A 21770-nucleotide genomic window follows, 5' to 3' on the forward strand; every position below is an offset into this window, starting at 1 on the left:
ACCTTTCTAGTTTTGACAAATTGCCTAGAGTAGATGGGATAACACCGATGAAGTTGTTAAGGTACAGAGACAATCTTTGAAGTTTACTGAAGCAACCAAACCATGATGGGATTTCTCCATTGAAGCTATTGTTACCAAAGTCCAAATATTTCATCCGACGCAAATTAGTTAACTCACTGGGTAAAGAGCCTTGGAAACTATTTTGATGAATGTCGAGCCAAGCAAGGAAAGATAGATTTCCCAATTGAGAAGAAATGGTGCCTGTGAGACCCATGCTTGACAAATTCAGAGCAGTGACTCTATGGTGTCTAGATCCACATGTGACACCAATCCAGCTACAAAGGGAGGTAGAAGTAGACCAATTGGTTGCCAAGAACTTGTGAGGATCATGAGTTATATGAGATTTTAGTGCTAGAAGAGCAGATTGATCAACGGTGATGCTAGAATATTTTGCAGACAAAATAACCCCAAAGGTTGCAAATAGCAGCCCAAACATAAACGGAGGGAGGAAGCTTGGTTTTGCCATAAGGTTGGACATGGGAGTAAGGCACATCATAAGGAGAGAAACAACCGAGTTTAATACTTTTCTAATGCTAGTTCAATATTCTTTAAATACTTCTCTAATTTGAAAATTCGTCACATGAATTGATGAGTCCCAGTTGGTTGGATGGACCTACATTGCTGTTTTTCATCCGTTGAGCCATTATTAATCTCCCTCATATTGGGTTGCCATTTACACTTTCTTCCATTCAAACATGAATTTGTAAAGTGGCCTCACAAGAAATGTTATTTTAAGACTGCATTATTCACGTTTGGGCCAAACAATGAATTATTTTTCATCTATCCTTCCCAACTTTTACCCTTACTTTCCATTTTCAATTATTCTTTGTTTGATAAATCAATCAAATCATGAAATGAAAAGACAAGTAATTTGAAACGTGTTTGATTGAGATCCTCAATTTATTTTCTTCACGGTTGCTCCCAATTTCTTTCTATTAACACACATTGGCAACATGAATTCAAAGAATCACCACTTTCTCCAATATCTAAGTTGAACTTTCCAGAAGATAGACTTCTTTTAAGACTGCATGTGTGGACCAATATGCAGGATTCATAACTCTCCCCTTCAACTAAATTTTTGTTTTATTTTTTGTGAAAAGTTTAACTTATGAATAGGTTTACTCTCACATACGTGATAGTATTATCAATTTTATAACCTTATCAAGGCTTTTAATTTTACTAAAAAAAATTGCAGAAATATAACAACAAAAAAGAGAAGAAAAATGATATTATAGTTGTTACGTTGGTTTTAGAAAGATGTCCAATAACTGATGAAATTTAATTGAAACATATAATTAAATTTGTTAAATTAACATGGCGTTATGCTTTGTTGAGTTTAATGGTGTGGAAGAGTATGTTTGTTGAGTTTAATGGTGTGGAAGTGTATGGTCGTTGTCTCCTGTTAGAGCTCGAACTCATGTACTCGGTTTCTCTCATCTTCATGATTGAAAGGAAAATAGTTAAACAAATAAATGATAATGCAATATGCAAATCAAAGCGGTAGAGGGAAATAGTTAAGTACAAATAAATGTTAATTCAAATAAATAATATTTTGTCATCTCTATCTTTCTCTCATTTTCCTTTGAGCTGATGCGTTTTCGTTTCCTTTTTTTTCTTCTAAATGTGATGGATTAATTAAATCCTTTTTCTCTCATGGTAGATAGGATTAAACTGAACAAAATTATAAAAGTTAAAATTGAATTTATTATTATACCTTATATATAAAAGGTTAAAATGACATAATTGTAACGTACAAGGAGGACGAAAATGCAACTAAAGGTAAAGTACATGAACTCCTATAGTACTTTGACTTATTCTACCGCAGACCCCGTTTTTCAACACTGACTATTCGGTGCGTGAATAGCAAGATAACGATATATTTTCTGTATTATAAAATTATCTCTTTAGAAAAAGAAAATTCTCAATTTAAAAAAGTCTTAAATTTTATAAGCAAATTAATATTACCTTACTTTGGTTAAACTTAAATGTTAAGATAAATGAGTGTCGAATGATAAATGGTGTAAGTCAAGGTCTTTGTAATTTGTATTAATGCATGAATTAAATATCAACAAGGAATCTTCGGCCCTCTCTTTTTGTCTCTTTCTCTCATTTTCCTTTAAGGTGATGGGTTAAATCCTTTTCCTCTCATGGCAGTTAGGACTAAATTGAATAAAAATTTAAAATTTAAATATCGGAGTTTTTTTATTGTACCGGAAGTCAAAATAAACTTTTAACAGAACAATTGTAGTGAAGGGATTAAAATGTTTGCTGTCTTATAAAATTATCTATTTGGAAAAATAATTCTCAATTTAACAATCTTAAATATTATAAGCAAATTGGTATGTTAATTTGAAATTTTATAAAATGATCTCTTTGGAAAAAAGTAAACTTAAATATTATGTTATTCGTAATTTTATATTAAACTGAAAATCCAGCAAAGTGGTTCGTGAGAGGGATTAAAATAATTGACAATTCACCACTTGGGGCCATGAAAGTGCAGTCATTGGGGATGAGAATTAGAAGTAAAACATGTATGACAACGGGATTGGATATTGTGAAGCAAGAAGGGGGTACTAACACTACAACAAAATAGGTTTATAGCGGCGTTTTAACATAAAACACAGCAAAAGATCAAGTATTAACGGCGTTAACCAAAAAATGCCACAATAAATGATAATTAGTGGCGCCTTAAAAAAAACCGCCGCAATAGATAGAGAATTAGCGGCGTTTCTTGCAAAATGCCGCCAAAAATTGAGCAAAATGACTTCATTTATTGGCTTTAGTGGCGCTTTTTAGAAAACGCCGCAATATATCAAGCATTAGCGGCGTTACTTTAGAAATGCCACAATAGATCGAGCTTTAGCGGCAAAGTCTGAGAAACGCCGCTATAGATCAAGAAATAGCGACGCTTTTTGTAAAATGCTGCAAAAAATTTGAGCAAAACGGCTTCTTTTTTTTTAGCTTTTATTGGCTTTAGTGGCTCTTTTTAAAAAAAAAGCTGCTATAGATCAGGAATTAGCGCACTTTTTGTAAAACACCGCAAAAAGTTGTGCAATACGACTTCATTTTTTGTTGACCTTTAGTGTAATTAGCAACGCTTTTCTAGAAACACCACAAAAAGTTTGATAAAACAACATCGTTTTTTCATGAGCTTTACTGGCATTAGCAGCGTTTTTCAAAATGCAATAAAAATAAATTTATTTTAGGGTTTAGGGATTAGTATTTAAGGTTTATTGTATATGGTTTAGGGTTTTAGGGTTCATGGTATGATGTTTATTATTTTGGGATTAGAGTTTTGACTTTAGGATTTAGGGGTTGGGGTTTGGGGTTTAAAGTTTAGGGTTTATGAATTAGTGTTAAGAGGTTAGTGTTTACGGCTTATAAGATATAGAAGTTACTGTTTTAGGGTTTGATGTTTAGGGTTTAAGGTTTAGAGTTTATGATTTAATGTTTACAATGATGATTTAGTGTTTTAGGGTTAATGGTTTTAGGGTTTAATTACTATTGTGATACCAAATTCAAAAAAATTACAAATACTTTTCGTCTTTTACTTCTTATTATGTTATTATGGTTCTAAGTGACATGAATGCTTAGTTTATTGACTTGTGGCATATATGTTATGATGAAATTTGATAATTGTGTTATTTACATTCATTTATTCACTTAAAAATAGAGTATAATTTTAAAATTATAATACATTATTTGAATAATATCAATAATTTATAAATTTGAATATTTTTTATATTTAAATCATACACGATAGATTTATAAAATTCTAACAATGAAAATAATGTCATATTAATGTATCAAATTTATAAATATATTAAAATTTTGAAAATTTATAAATAATATTTTTCAGACACATATATATTTAAAAAGTGAATAATTAGCGGCGTTTCTCTGAAAAACGCCACAAAATGTAAGTATTAGCGGCATTTGGTCTAAAAATTCCGCAAAAATGTATTAAAAATTGAACAAAATGGCACCGTTTCGATTTAGGAATTTAATCGGCAGTGGCATTTTTGTTGAAAATGCCACAAAAGTTGTAAAATTAGTGGCTTTTTTGTAAGCGCTACAAATGTTGCAATACTAAACGAAGTCGTTTTCTTCCACAAATCAGGTTTCTACTACATCCCCGCTCCCAGCCCCAAATTCCCCATTCAAATCCCTAATCAGTCATAGAGAGTTCTTTGATTTTTGTTTCTACGATTCTTCAATTGGTTTTTTTACTTAAAAAGAAAAGATTTGTTTCGGTTTCTTGTAAACTTTCATACGAAGACAGAGAAGACGAAGAAGGTGGCCGAACATTCCGATTCTGTTTTTTGGTCAATCAGTATTTAAGGTTCATTTTCTTTATTTTGCGTGTTTAAACTTTGGGTTTTCTTGATTTTTTTAAATTTTTTGTTTATAATTTGTTGTTGACCCTAAAATGAAGTGAAATCATCTTTGTTTTAGGGTTTTCGATCCTTGTACGAGTGGAAACCATTTCGAAGTGCTTTCATTTCTCTTCATTGTCGTCAAGGTACTGTACTACTTTCATTTCTTTTATCTTACTTCAAGTTTTGGCGTTGGATTAGGGTTTTAGTCTGAATGCGTGTTTTTTATTCGCACTGTATTGTTGGTTTTTTTGGAAATACTATTAGTTCAAATGATGAAATTGGTTTGGAATAAATGTGATGTTGTTGGTGACGATAGGTTGGAAATGAGTTGGAATTTAGCATAGATTTCTGCTTAACTTGGACAATAAAATGGGAATATACCTCTTATTATTGTCGAAACCACCTTTTTTGATAAAAGCGTCGACTTTAAAAAATGATAAGAGTCGCCACCGATATTTTGTTAAGGTGTGATCGGATCACATTGAAAAATAAACTTGGTCTACGAATTTTAAAACAATGGGTTCAGAAGTCAGTTACATCCGAGGAAGGGTTAGCACCCTCGTCATGCCCAAAATTGGTACCAAATTGATTAATTAATATCTTAAAGTTGAATATTGAAAATTTGAAGAGATCAAAACAATTCCCCTTTTAAAATCCTTTGTTGAAATTTATTATTTTGAAAGCTAAATAAATTTCGCCATCTTACTTTAATGAAGAAATTGAAACCCCGTAAGTTAGGGTACGATTCTTTGAAGTTCCGATGACAACACACAAAGTTTTTTTTATTAAAAACCCCATCTCGAAATAACAAAATGTCGTATCCAGTGAGTTAGGATATAGCATTTTGAATTCCCGAGAATAAGCTTTTATTTGACATTTGTATGATTTTATTGAAAAAGGGATACTCAGTTATTTGAATTTAAGGAGAAAATCGGAGCCCAGTAAGTTAGGGCACAATCTTCTCGAAAATCTTAAATATCAAGTCTTGTTTTATAAACTTTTGAATAAAATGTAATGTGATTAAATGACAACATACGACGCAAAAGGATAATTTGTAAATAAATCATGCACTAATGAATAACAAATAATTAATAAACAAATATAAACATGCATAGCAATAATAATTTCAATCATACATTATACAAATACCAATATCAATATTTTAAAATTAAATGAATTAATAATCAATTTTAAAAGATATACTAAAAAAATCAATGACAAAAGCAGAAATTATAATCAATAAACTATACGTACAAAATTTTAAAATAAACAATATATATGAGTTTGTGATAAATTCAAAATAAAGTTAATAAAATAAACACTACATAAATAATAGTATTTAAATGCATTTTTAAGTAAGTATTATAAGAAGAGAATCAAAATTCACAACATAATGTACACATATTAATTTAAATAAGTAATAGATATGGGGTTAAAAACTTAATATAAATAATATATACACAATAATATATGTATATATATAAAAGGTTGAAATAAATAAAATATATAATAAAATAGGGTTTAAAAGAAATAGATTATATATATAAATGAATTTGAAAGAAAATACATAAACATATTTAAAAGAGAACTTGAGAGTAATAACTAGAATAATATGAATTCAATAGCATAGGATAAAAATAATTTAGTATAAATTGTGTATATATTTATATAAAATAATAATGTCTAAGAATATTATTCTATAAATCTTTAAATCATAAAAATATATAAAAGTGAATTTTAAAAGAATAAAGTATAAAATAAGCCATAAAAATAAATTATATTGAATTTACATATAACACATATAAAATAATAAACGATAAATGCAAATAATAATATGTGATAAACTTAAAGTATTAATGAAGAATTTAAAATGATAAAACAATAAATATATATATATATATATATATATTGGACTAGACTAAAAACAGAACAAAAGTTGAGGAAAAAATCGTAATGAATTCTAAAATAAAACGAATTGGGACCAAATTGAATGCGATCTAAAGAGGAGAGGGTCGAACGGAAAAATAAACCAACTTCTGGACACCTGTCCACTACCCAGCACTAGGGATTAAATTGCAACGCGTAAAACTTAAGCAAGCCAATTTAAAAAAATAAAAAAATGAAAATAGGATTGAATCAAAACAATCAAAAATATGGAAGGACTGTGTACGCAAAAAACCAAAATGGCAAAAAGCGCGGATCCTCCCTGGGTCGAGTCACACCTCAGGTCAAGGGCCGCTAAGCGGCGTCATTTTGGCACTGGGAACCCTAGCTCAAAACCGCGTCGTATTCTATTACTATATAAACAACATTTTCTAAAAAAAAAATCATTAGCAGCCCAGTTTTTTTTAAAAAAGAACTGTTGCCCCCTCTTTTGCTCTGCTAGGGTTTCGACCCTAGCATCCATGCTGCCGCCGTTGTGCCCGCCGTGGAGCCGCCACGAGCGGTGCCCGAAACCGGGTGAGTCACTCCCTTTTTTTATGTTATCTTTTATAAAAATGAAAATTAAGCAAAGAAAAATCGAAAAGAAACGAAGTAGAAACCAAAAATCACCTTCTCTATTCACTTTCTCTATCTTTTTTATTTTTTTGTCAAAAATCCCCCTTTACATTTTCGTGTTTGGCTTTTATATAGCCAAAAAGAAAAATCAAAATCCCTCTTTTCCTATTTTTTGCTTTTCTTTTTTTCCCCTTACAATTTTCCGCCATAAATCTATTATTTTCTTTGTTGCTAGTCCGTTTCTTCTTTTTGCTGCTTTGGTTTATTGTTTGTTACAGGGAGAACGTGGGTAGTGCAAAGGCGACGTGCGCGGAGGCGTGCGAGGGAGCTTTGCTGACATTCGGCGCCCTAGGGTTTCTGCCTCCTTTGTTGCTGAAAACATGTTGTGGGCCTATTGGGCTAGGGTTTTTGTAATTTGGGCTGTTTGGATTTGTAATTTGGGCTGGACACTTATATAGTTTTAATTTATTTTAATTTGGTGTTGGGCCCGAGCTTAAAATTAATTATCTTGCTGTTGTTTTAGTTATTTTAGGGCTTACTGTATGTAGTGTTTGCAAATCCTGTAATTATTATTTTATTTTTTAAAATATATTCATATTTAGTAAAAATTGACTATGTTCTTCCAAAGAAACCAGTCAAAGGTCAGGTGCATGTGGGTCTAGCTAAGAACTTTTTCTTATTGTTGGTTTGCACATTATGCATAATATTGTTTTCCACATCATCCAAGCTCCAATTTCCCTTTTAGTTGGACATTTGTATTGTATCAGTGGTAGTTGCATTACTCGTTGTTCACTGTTTGCCTTCAGTTATCATAACTTCTAGGTTTCATGTGACAGTTGATTAGTAGGTTGAAGAGCCAAGAACTTGTGAAAACTAGAAAAGACTTCTAGAATAGAGATGGATTAACATATGAAGAAAGTAATGTTGTTGTATGGTATCTGTGCAATCAGTCAAAAGTTTTGGGTCGAGAAGAGACTTGGAAAGATTGACTGAAAAATTATATGGTGTTTCTATTATAGCATCGGCATGCCTGCCTTTTGATATTGATAATAATTTTTATATATTAGTAAGCTGTTTTGATAATTAGATAAGGAAAAGTGAGACATACATGATTAGAGGGCATTGAATCGAGTTCATTTTTTGCTCAGAAGTCAAAAGTTAGAAAGCTAAAATGAAAAGAAAGGATTACTTGTGTTTTGAATTCAACATTGGCTTTTTCTCGATTTTCTCATGTTTAGTACGTTGGCCTAAACTATGACCGCACTTTAGGTATGGCGTTTTCTAGGGTTTAGTTAAAGCTTTTCAGGGGCCAAAAGAAAGGGGTGTATTGGATTAACATTAATCATAACTGGATTCTTTATAAAGATTTCAGTAAAAAGGTTAGGGGAAATTCTTTTTTGAATTCCTTCCAAACATTATACTTATCGATGATCCTACATCTTCTCAAAAAGGCAATCAAATTTTGTTTACTTAATAATAAACAGTATAATGTGGGTAAATTTTGTTTACTTTATGTGTATAATTTAAGACTACATTTTAATCTTTTAACCACAAGGATTGCATTGAATCTAAAGTTGAATTAGATCAGCTACTGTTCAAGAGGCAAGCTGTTCATGCATTGTTTTTTCATTTAAAATGATAAACTCAAATCTAAAACCTTAGTTAGGAGATATCAAATTTTTTTACCTATTCACTCCATGGGCTGCAAAACATTCATTCATACTAGGAAAGATGTAAACAGAAAAATGAGATCTAAAGCGTTTGAATTATTTTACCTATTCATTCATACTATGACTTCTGAAGCTACAGAAATTATGGTATGTTTAGTTAATAAAATTTGAATTGTTTTAAATATTTATAGTGTTTAATTATAATGGTTTAATTTGTCGTTTGTAATGCAAATAATGTTAAGTTATGTTGCATTTGTTTTTATTATATATTTCGTTTCTAACTCTTTGATTAATTTATTAGGAGAAACTAAATGATAAAAAGGCGGAGTATGAAGCGATTGCTTTGAGTGATAGTTTTGTTAATGTTGACGACATTAATAATCGGATTATTACTGAAGTTTTGGGTCCTAAAAGGTATGGCCGGGTTCAATTTCAAGGATCTTTTGTTAACCCAACCCAATATTTTGGATCTAGCTCGCAGTAATACATGCTTTCGGGGAGTCAGGCTCAAGTTGAAGTTCAGAGGTTAAGAGACTAGATGGCTTAGATGCAAGCGAGCATAGTTGAGCAAATTACTCAACTTAAAGCGGAGGCAACATCGAGAGAAGCTAAGGTTCAAAAAACATATGAAGAAATCCAGCTACAACTTAAAGTAGAGGTAGCAACGAGGGAAGCAGAGTAGAGCAAAAAGTACGCCGCACACCAACTACAGCTTCAGAATTTGATGAAGATGTTTCAGCAATCGCAAAATCCGCCATCTTAGACTATTGTATGAATATTTTTAACATTTTAACTTTTAACATTATTATAAGAATAATTTGAATTATACTTCATTTATAAATTTATATCATATATCTTTCGTTGAATTTGAAGTATCATTTAGATTTGCTGTTTTTGGTTGGTTTCCATGCTACAGGAAGGGTTGCATATGGATGAAAATTGAATTTTAGAAATCTACCAATTTTAGTGGCGTTTTTAGTAAAATGCCGCTAAAGAACAGTACTTTTAGCGGCGTTTGCTATAAAAGCACCGCTAAAGAATATGACATTTAGCGGCGTTTGCTACAAAAACTTCGCTAAAGGTCATGACCTTTAGCAGCGTTTATGTGAAAAAAGCACCACCAATATTAGCGACATGGTCTATAGCGGCATTTTTTTGCGGCGCTTGTGAAAGAGCCGCAAATACTTTTAGCGGCACTAAAAAGCGCCGCTATAGGCCTAAAAAATGCCGCTAAAAGCCTATTTTGCTGTAGTGAGATTTAAGAAAATGGAATTGGTTGTTGATTACAGTGGCTTCGGGTTTCTTCTTTTGGATTTTGTTTTACTTCTCATTGTTATTGGAATTTAAGCAAAAACAAAACATCATGAAAAAACCCATATGATTGTTTTCAAGGTTGGGATTTAGTAGAAAAATGTTGCAGTAATTTGTAATTTAGTGTTGGTAAAGCTTAGATTGAAGTGCAAAACCTTTTCATATCTGGAAAATAATTCATCTTCCATTTATTAAATCATTATTTTAGAATAAATACACATGACTGTCCAAGTTCATTTGAATCTAGACAACAGTTTTTCTAGATACATTCTAGAATTATAAAATTAGATTTGTTTTAAAACTTTATAAAATGTAATAGAAATTAATTAAAATTCATAAAACTTTAGAAAATTTATTAAAATAATTTATTGTTTTTATATTTTAAATAAGAAAACAAGCATAAAAACTTATATTATAAAATCAAGATTAACAATTTATTTGTTATATTATTGCTTCTCATTTTCAATTTTATGGATTTTAATTAATTTCTATTCATTATTATAATTTTAATAATATTTTATAATTTTAATGTTTTATAATTGTAAAATGAATCTTGACAAATGGATGTTCATATTCAAATAAACTCGGACAATATTTGTCCGATTCATTTTGTACTTAAATCTAAAATATTTTAAAATAATTTTCATGTTTTGAATTTTTTTCTAACGTAGCATTTGTTAATGGCCACATTAACATTGTCATTAAATACAAATGGACAACATCAGTTAAAGGGTCTATTTGGCTAATTTTGTTAGTTTAGGGGGCTCAATTGGGTGCAAAAAATTTGGAGGAGTTTAATTGATTTTTCGAAAATGCTCGAGGCATTATTTTACCAATAAGCCAAAATTTTAAAAATTAACTAAATTAATAAATAACCTATAATATATAAAATATTGTTTAAAATATAATAAATTAATAAAAATATTCAAGCAATTATGAAATTTTCAAAATTATATAAAATTTAAGAATATTAATATTTTATTTTATTTTAAAATTGATATGTGTATCGATGTTTTAATTCTATTGGTATGATGTATATAAAATAAAAATTATTTTTGTAAAATAAATAAATATAAGTAATTTTAATTTTATTAATTGTATTTAAAATTTTTTAACGTATGAATATATCTAATTATTTAAAATTTTAAGCTCCAAAATAATTGATAGACCTTTTAGGCCACACATGTAATAAAAGCATTGATACACTTTTCTAATTGGAGATATTCATACCTAACAAAAAACTTTACGGGTTAATAAAATTTAAATATTTATATTTATATTTATTTTTGTAAAATATTTTTATTTTTATATATCCAAAAAGGTACCAAAATGAAAATATTAATACACATACCAACTTTTTAGAGAAAATTAATTTTATATTTTTAAACTTTTATAATTTTGAAAAATCATCTTGAATCTAGAGATATGGTTACCTAGATTAAATATAAATATAGATAGTCATATGCCTATTCATTCTAGACTCAACTTTTAAATGATTTTTATTAATTTTAATTTTTTAAGCTTTATTTAATATTTTAATAAATTTTAATAATGTTTAAAAATTTAAAACATATTTTAATTATTCTCCTTTAAATAATTTGGTCCCAATGTCACCTGTCATTCCATCACCATTGTCATTAATTACAGCATCAGTTACTGATAAAATTCTAAGGCCCCAAAAAGCGAATAATTTATAAAAATTTTAAAATCCTTTTTCCAATCCTCTCTTTGTTGGTTGTTTTTGAAATCAAGGTCAAAGTATTTATTGCTCTTTAATATCTTGTGCTTGTTTATGTGTCAATTAATTAAACAAGGTTTTCACGTAAGCGTTGTGGGGTACTTGAAAATGTTCTCTTTTCCCACTCAAATTAACTTTGAATTTAATAATTGTAGACAACTAATTTTGATTGATTAAATCGTTTCGTTACTAAAATGTAAAAACAAGTTTAGAGAGGCTTGCAAGACGTTGACTATGTCAATCCCTCTAAATGGGGAGAACTTTGTTGATCTTTCATTGGTTTAAAGTCCAAATACCAATTGTAAGGCATCAAAACAACAAAGACAAGTATTGGGGACCAGCCGAAGAGAGTGAGTGACAGGGTTTGATTTAGAGTCTCATGATTGCAACATGTTTGATCCTGATCCTCAGCTTTGATTGTAATGTCTAACAAAATAAATACCAATATGAAAAGACCTTTTTTCTATAAAATCTAAATTTCTAGTTTTGAAGACACGCCTGTGGTTCTCATCTCTTACTTGTTCTGCACGGCTATGTCGCAGTCGCTTCGATGGACCTATGTTGGAAACATGAATTGAAAAGAATGCCAACAAATAATAGAAACTTTGTAATATTCAGATAGATCAAATTAAGCTTTGTGTGGACCATTCGTGATTGAAACCAGTTCTACCCTGGATTATTATAGATCAAATAATTACTCTAATCTAATCCATGTCTCTTTCTTTCTGAGTTTATCAGGCAATAAATTCCCTTCGATTTCACCTAGCTTGTTATAACAATGTTATTTCAAATTAGGTAAAGAAGAAAATTTGTGATGTTATATTTATTTATTAGGAATTGATTTTAAATTAGAAAGATCAAAATTTAAGTAGAATCACTTAGGGATGCCAGTGGGGCAAGTTTTGCGGGTCCCGCCCTACTTCACACTCGATTGACGGAGGGATAGGGACAAAACTTAGAGCACGTTTGGTTCGCTGTATTGGATTAGAGGTGTATTGGATTAGAGGTGTAATGGAATAGAGATGTAATGGAATAGAGGTGTAATAGCAAATCAACTGTTTGGTTGAATATAATGGAATAGAGGCGTAATAGCAATCCTGTGTTTGGTTTAATGTAATAGAGGTGTAATAGCATAATGGAAAAAACTAAAATGACTAGAATACCCTTAGCAGAAATTTGTTTAGGTAAATGATTATTGTTATTGTTATTAAATTTTAATAAGATTATTAATATCAATAATAAATAATTTAATCATATTTTAACATAATTATTATTAAATATATTTTAATTAAAATATATAATTTAATAAAATTCTTAATAATTAGCGAAATTTGTTTTGGTAAATTATTTTATTTAAATTTTAATAAGATTATTAATATCAATAGTAAATAATTTAATCATATTTAAACATAATTATTATTAAATATATTATAATTAAAATATATAATTTAATAAAATTCTTAATAATTAATATTCTTATATGAATTTACTCAAACCATAATATATGATACTTGTAAAATATAAATTAACATAATTATTATTAAATATATTATAATTAAAATATATAATTTAATAAAATTCTTAATAATTAATATTCTTATATGAATTTACTCAAACCATAATATATGATACTGTAAAATATAAATTAACATAATTATTATTAAATATATTATATTAAAATATATAATTTAATAAAATTCTTAATAATTAATATTCTTATATGAATTTACTCAAGCCATAATATATGATACTGTAAAATATAAATTAACATAATTATTATTAAATATATTATAATTAAAATATATGATTTAATAAAATTTAAAATAATTATAACTAATAAATTATATTTTATGAATTTGTATAATTTAAAATAATAATTATTACATATAATTTAATAATAATATATAATTTCATAAAATTCTTGATAATAAATTTTCTTATATGAATTTATACAATTTAAAATAATTAATATTAAATATAATTTAATAGTGATATATAATTTCATAAAATTCTTAATAATAAAATGGTATTATATGAATTTACTAAAATCAATATATAACTTGAACATAATTAACTTATATTAAGAAAATGTTAGATGAAAATGAAATTGTACATTATAATCCATATGTTATATAGTTTTACAACATCAAAAGTTTAAACATTGATATTTAATGGTAAGAAAGAAATCTTGACCCATTCCAATCAGAACATGAAGGTAAACTAAAGAAAACGATCATTTGAGTTGGATGATCGGAATTTTACTCAAAGCATCATACCGATCGTCGGTTAAACCTTCAATTGACCATAAGGTGAATATAAATTTGAAGCTCTCTCTTCCATATTTTGATGTTCTTGACCTCTTTGAACTACCACCTGGAGGCAATACTCTTCTTGATTTGCTCGCCAACGGCTGGATTTTGTCCCCAAACAAAGTGGCGACCTCATTAAATGAAGAAAACACATTATCACGAGCATCGATTTCTTCTTTCTCTTGTTTGAAGACGAGGAACCCCTTGGTCTCTATCTCCGCAGATTCGTACCAGAAACATCCATGTCGTCTAAAGAGACGTCAGCTTCGCAGTCATAGAATGTGTTTCTCTCTTCATTCATATCTGTAGTACGTTCATCCTCAACATTTATTTCTTCAAGAACATCAGCAGCTGTTTGACCATCTTTCCCAGTTGCTCGATCTCTTGCGTATATGGTACGAAATCTGAATTGAGCGGCTTCTTTGTGACTCTAAAAAAATGAGGAAATCATATTAGTCATAAGTTTGGTAAAAATAATATAATAAAGACTTGAAATAATCTTACCTTTAAATAGGACTCCCAAACCGCATCTTCAGCAACAACGAGCTGTCTATGCTCGTCCCAACCAAAACCGCTATTGTTTTGGCCATTAAGCATGTCGTAGACTATTGACCACTCCCTTTTAAGTAACCTAATCCTTGATTCAATATTAGGTTTTGCCTTCAACATTGCATTCGGTAAAACCGTTTGTAGCATTCTTTCCAACTCGTTCAAATAACCGGCTTTGAACCCAGTATCAGCATTAAATGTTCCAACATTGTGCAGGTCCACCATGCAGGAAACTAATGCTGCATCTTCCTCGGGAACCCATTTTCTTTTGGCTCCTCGAGAAGCTTGAGAAGAAGCATTTGATTCTGGAACACCTGACATAATGATCTTAAGAACAAAAAATATATATTTATTAATTCTTGTTTTAATATCATGATTCAAAAGGTCAACACTTTATAAAATCTAAGGAATTAAGTTGAATATCATGAATAAAAGCTCCATACCACAAAAATTTAAAATTATAACACATGCTGAATTAGGAGAAATTATATTATAATTCAACAAGTTTAGTACAATACAAAAATCAATACAAAAGTTTCACAAAAGTTTCACAAACTAATTTCTAGATGCTTGCCATTCATCGAACATTTGGTTGGCTAGTTCCATCCTCCAAGTAGCCCAAGCATCCGATGGATGAATATTTGTGATATTCGGTTCATCGTCATCCACCACATTAATTGTAGGTAATCCTTCTCCCACCTCCGCTTCAATGGGATCACTACTCATATGGGTTCGAATGGAAAACTAACCTGTAATGAGCAAATGGGGGACGAATGCGATGTGGAAGTGTTGGAACAAAGAACCTGTAATGCAAAAAGTGCTCGGATCAACCTTTTTTTTTAAAAAAAATAATTATGCTATAGCTAAATATAGTATATCAAATATACTAAAAATATTAACAACAAATAGTTCCCAACAAATAGTTCCCAATTGCCAAGCTTTTCGAAGCAGTGTCCTCTTTTCATTACAGTATGAGAAGCTTAAACCCTTTTTCTTATATGAATTACAAGAACGCTGGAAGCAGTCATGGCACAACCATAAAATCAATCATATTATCTAAATTCAGTACCTAACATCCTACATGTACTAAGTTGCACTCAGTTAATACATAACAAACCACTGGCCTCTAATTCCCCCACATTCATCCCCATTACCAAACAACACAATGCAGGCATATGTATCATCAACCGAGCAAAAAGATTCTAATATACTTCAAAAGTGATTTGATGCTCATAATTTCTCAATCAAACCTAAAATAAAAAGAAACAACAACAATTGATAAGCTAATTCAGCCAATGATTTGGCTAAAGAATGTAGGAGAAACTGAATTTGCTTTAGATATGCAATCATCAAACATGACCAAAAATTTCTAGTTCTAGTTCATAGCATCAACAATAACATGACCAAAAAAGGCAAAGCATATAGACACATACATATATCATATTTGACAAAAAAAACATATACTAAATCGGTGAATTAAAACAAGGTAACTTATTCTATCCATTCGACCTTAACTAATGAAATCGAGTAGATACCATAATTTTAGAAATGTAACCCTCACAATATAAAATATGAGTAACCCGTGCGTAAGTGTGGGGAAAGAGAGTAGTAATATTAAACAAGCACTCATTTGTTAAAAATAGATGTATTCTTTTCCTCTTCTTCCAACCAAACACGCTAACCCTCCGACATACGAGACAAAGACAACGCATAAGCAGATCACGAAAATATCGATACAATCTAGGCAATTTTTTGGTTAAGATATCTTGAATGAAAGTTATTCATTTATAAAAGCAGTATATGTTCAACCAATGGAATAAATACAATAACATATCATTGCAAAAGTAAAAGAAAGCTTCATAAAACATGAAGGAAGGAAACCGCAATTAGAATGCATACTTGAAAGTGAAAATCTCTTTCTTTTCGAGGTCACTCTAGCAAGATCGTAGTTTCTTTTAAACCAAATGAACAATCTAACTACAAGGTTAGCATGCAAGAGGCTACTGATATACAAGAAATTAAAAAAAAAACGCATCATAAACAAATAAACAACAAAGCAATACTCCTATAGAATTTTCACAAATACAAAAAAAGCTTCTCTTTGATTTTCATGGACTTCACCAGTTTTCACATATCTTCTTGCAGAGTGTTTGTGAATTTGACAAATTATGAACAAGATATCTACTCTCTCTGAAATTACTGAATTACTGGTTACTTTAACAAAACAAAAAAAAATTTGAAATAATGTGCCATCTTTGGCTGCAAAAGAAAAGAGAAAGAAGCTTCATGAATGCAAAATTTGTCATGCGAAAATGGAAATATGATTTTTAGAAGTATATGCTTTAAACGTTTTGATGTTGGTCAGCAAAAAAATCAGGATTTATAAATTACACCACACCAAATTTATATGAAATCACCATCAAATACCCTATGAAATCACTTTAACACCAAAGCATCCATATACACAATAATCTTACAATTTCAACAGAAACTACTGAAGAGTAAAAAATATTCATAATAATGCACAAATCTTAACAATTTGATAAAAGAGTGTCGAACAAAGAATTGCCAGATTTATTTGGGTCCGAAATAAAAATCACCCGATCTTGGATTAGAGGTGAATAAGCAACAATGAATAAAATCCAATAGCAATTTCAACGAAACTCTTCAAGAGTAAATATTCATACTAATGCAATACAATTTTATAAAAGATTGTCGAACAAAGAATTGGCAGATTAATTTGGGTCCGAAATAAAACTCACCCGATCTTGGATTAGAGGTGATGACCCGAAAAACGCTTCACTCTTTTTTCAATGGATTCAGCTATCGTATTTCCAATTTTATGAAAATATTGAAGAGCGAGAGAGTTGCGAGATAGGGTTGGGAGGAAATGGGAGGAGACAGAGAAAGAAACGATGAGGACGAATAATAAACAAAAGCGGTGGGAGATGGAAGGAGAAATTTTGAGGACGAAATAGGAGAGGGTCGGGTAGGGAGGGAGGGTAAAAGCAGAGCGGGGACGGAAGGCGGACGTAATAGGTATTACAGGATTTGGGAAGGGATTACAAAAGCAAAAAAAGGGGATTAGGTCGGGATTGGTTTACGCCTGTAATGCCTATTACAATGAACCAAACGCCGGATTAGAGGCGTCATGTAATACGCGCGTATTTGGCCTGTATTGTATTAGGTAATACACTGAACCAAACGCCTCCTTAAACCCGTTGTGAGTTGTGGGGTAGGCATGGGTGTGACCTTGTACCTATCCCATCCCATCTCTACCCATCCCGCATAATTTAATAAACATATTTAAAAAAATTAATTTAATAATTATTTTAATAGTATTTCATTTTTACACATGTGTTGCATTTGAAGAAATTTATGATGTATTTGAGATATTGTTTGTATTTTGATATTATCTAATAATTTTATTTTTTGAATTTTTTAAACTTGAAATTATATCTTATTTACCAATTAAAGCTCGTGACGACTTACTTTTTTTTAAAGTAGTGACAATAGGAATAATGTCACATATGTGGTGGGAATTCGGAGAATAAATATTTTATACTTTTGTCACAAAAAAAAATTAGTTTTATATTTATTTAATTGAAACTTACAAATATATTATATGAAGTGGGTCATAAGATGAGTATAGTGGGGATAAGGTGGGTTTGGGACCCACGTGGGTGGTGGGGTGACGATGGTTTTGAATTTTGCACCTGTAACGTGTCACGAGACGGGGATGGGGATGAAAATTCTTGGCGGGGATGGGGATGAAAATTGTGTAAGTCAAATCTGTGTAATTTGTAGTAATGCATACCAAGAAGGAATCTTCTGCCCTCTCTCTTTCTATCTCTGTCTTCCTCTCATTTTGGTGTATTGTTTGTTTGGATGTGTTTTGTCTAGTGTTTTGTTCCAGTGATGTTAAGCCTTTGACAAGTAATACGAGTAATTTTGGGCTCCAACCACAATACACGGTAAAGAATGAAAGCCAGAAAAATGTAAGACTGCATGTCTACACCATATTATATTTATAAATAAAAGAGTAATCTCTCTCTATTTAAATAAATGAGTTGGGTTGGATTTCATTTAATTGAAAATGAGTTGGATTGGCTGATTATTTGATTTTGGGTTAAATGAAAATCAACTTCGGCCTGGATGTAGGTATTGGGTTTAATGTAACTTATATAAAGAGTCTAGTATGTCGCTTTATTTGACTTATTTGGTTTGGACACTCAAATTTGAAATTGATCAATTAAACCGATAGAATTGAGTCTCAACTAAATAAACTAAAAACTCAACTAAATAGAATTGGATTAAAGTGATTCAATTAATCAAATTTTCACATACTTATAACCATCGTGATTCATTCATATTATTATTCTCATACTATATTCATGTTATGTAATAAAATTGTGTAATAAAGTACTTGATTTCGTTTTCCTAAGTTTATGTATTTGGAAAGATAGAATCTTTTTTCTATTTTAGGGTGTCTCTTGGAGCACATGTGAGATTATTAAGATTTTATATATTTTGGGCAAATAGTTTGTTTCTTTTCATAGGGAAGACATTTCTAGACAAAAAGAACAAAAGTCAGCAGTCGAGATGTCGGAAAGTTGGATCAATCTTTGCACTGATGGGACGGTCCAAATTGCCCTGGGTGATTCTGAAGCAGGGGAAGTCAAAAGAAATGGAAAAAGGGAATGGATTATGGGATACAACAGAAATCTAGGCAAATACTCAGCCTTCAATGCTGAACTATGGGTAGTTCTTGATGGATTAGCTCTCATTCACAAAGGGCACTATGATGGTGTATTGATACAAACTGATAGCTTGGAGGTGGTTAAAGCCATTCAAGACTCCTCTCCCTCAAACTTGAATTCTACCCTCATCAGACGTATAAATGTACGTTCATGGGCCATTCAACATTTTCCTAGAGAACATAATAAAGTCGCCGATTGCTTGGCCAAAATGGCCTTTGATACGAACCAATGGCTGAAGATATTTGATGAGATACCAAGAGAGGTGCTGGCACTCTCTCCTATGATTCAAGAAATGGAAAAAGGGAGTGTATTACGGGATATTCTAAAGTATTGAACATATAATTTTGCATTATTTTACCTCCTTGATTCTTCACACACTCTTTTGGAATAAATTAACCATCTATTCCTTATTTCAATTTTATTAAAAAGTTAGGTTCCCATAAAGACAGTCTTTACAAACCAAAATCTAATTATTTATATATATTTATCTAAAGTCTTAATTTTGAGAGAGGACCTAAGAAAACATTATACAAACTACATAACATACAATCAAGCACCCACACAAAATGTTTATTAAACAGCTACACAAAAAGGCCTGCATACCACCAAGCAATGAAGTTTTCTGTTCTGTTTGCGACTTGTTGAACTTGCCCAAGTGTTGCCTTCTCTACCTTTTTGCAAATCTTTGTCGGACTCGCTCCACGATCCTAATCAACCACCATGGTTTTCCAGTTGTGAATACAATGTATGCCATGCTCATTCCCAGCACCAACCCACATCCATACCCCACCAATATTGAAAATTTCCAATTCAATTCATCACCATCATCATCTCTATCAAATTTGACTGGAGTTTCCTCATCAGTACCACAGTTTTTTGATAATGGCAAACCACATAAATCTGAATTTCCCATGTAGGAATCGTTAGTGAAAGTATCAAATTGTTTGCCTTGAGGAATGGGTCCCTTGAGATTATTTTGAGAAAGGTTTAACACCTCTAAGAATCCAAGATTTTTTAACTCTGTTGGAATTCTTCCTTCCAGCTTATTTGATGAGAGATCTAATGATTCAAGCTCTGACAAATTACCTAAAGATGATGGGATAGGACCTATTAAACAGTTATGGGAGAGGTTTAGGACAACAAGTAAATGAAGCTCACCAAGTATTTTTGGAATTTCTCCCCTGAATTGATTACTAGAAAGGTCAATAACCGTCCAAATGGATAATAGTGATTCAAACTTTATTTCCAGCCCTTTTGCTGTAACAGATAAACCAGAAGCATAATCCACCCAAAATACACCAAATGCATCTTTCGTGGGCTTTACTTCTCTCATGTAATTTGGTTCAACTTTCTTTCCATACTCATCTCTAATGGCATGCATATGCTCAAAAAAAGGAGTAGGTAAGTAGCCACTAAAATTATTGTGAGAAAGATCAATGATTCGCAATTTAGTTAAAGAAACTGTAATATCAAAGCTCTCTATTTGGCCGTAAAATCTATTCGACCTCAAGATAAGAACTTGCAGCTGATCTAAATTTCCTAACCAACTTGGGAAAGTGTCATTCAAATTGTTGTTTCCAACATCGAGAAGATTTAAACCTTTGCAATTACGCAAAGATCGTGGTAGTGACCCTTCTAATTCATTGTTGTTAATGCCTAAACTTCTCAACATGCAACCTTTAGCAAAATTTTCTGGTATTTGACCATGAAAATTATTATTCCCTAGATCAACTGCTATGAGAGAAGAACTCAAGTTTCCCATGCACTTTGGAATTGTTCCCTCCAAATTATTCTCATCTAAAGCCATAACCACAAGGGAAGTCCAATTGCATATTGAAGAAGGGATTTCTCCAATTAAGTTATTACATGAAACTGCATACCATTGCAATAAAGGTGGTGGTGTTGGAATTCGACCTTAGAGATAAAATTGAAAATGAGATAGAATTAGGAGTTTGAAGATTCTTTGGAATATAAATTATAAAATAACTATATTTGTGATGTGTACACTGAATACAAATAATTGATTAATTTACTACACTACTTCTAACCATTTTAAGATGCATCACAACAACTTTTAAGTTGAAATCTATTGAAGGAAACTACTACTATCCTCTAGAGAGAAATTTTATTTCCTTACTTAAAAGTAAAAGGATTGCATAAATGTATAAAAATAGAAGGAAAAAATATCAAACTATACTTAATAGTTTATTATAAAAGAGATAACCATTTAATATCTTACTTATATTTCATTTTTAGTGTTTATTATTATTATTTTTGTACTTTTATGTATATTTTAAAATTTATTATTGGGGTTCACGGTTGTTATTATCAAGAATATCATCTTTAAGACTTAAATCTTGTTCTCCCTTAAGAGAGTAATATGTTTTACCACTCGCACGAATATTTATTGGTGTAGTATTTATTATAACTACAAATAATTTTAATTATCTTTTATGAAACTCTAAGTTAGAGGTCAAATAAAAAACAAATTAATT

At 30.5% G+C, this 21770-nt stretch overlaps 1 protein-coding gene across 11 annotated transcripts in view; it reads right to left on the reverse strand.

The window, feature by feature from the left end:
* Positions 1–21770, reverse strand: part of LOC105761315 (receptor-like protein 52) — a 169281-nt gene that overhangs the window by 50374 nt on the left and 97137 nt on the right. The window contains exon 1 of one of the 11 annotated variants that reach the window (XM_052624379.1): positions 3–535. The exons of the other annotated variants lie outside the window; for them this stretch is intronic. Within the exon in view, the coding sequence (XP_052480339.1) occupies positions 3–526 (524 nt within the window). The 5' untranslated portion in view covers positions 527–535. Of the gene's footprint in view, positions 1–2; positions 536–21770 lie in introns of those variants that run through there. 11 annotated transcript variants of the gene reach the window in all.

Source organism: Gossypium raimondii, chromosome 11, assembly GCF_025698545.1.
Source record: "Gossypium raimondii isolate GPD5lz chromosome 11, ASM2569854v1, whole genome shotgun sequence".
Classification (NCBI taxonomy): domain Eukaryota; kingdom Viridiplantae; phylum Streptophyta; class Magnoliopsida; order Malvales; family Malvaceae; genus Gossypium; species Gossypium raimondii.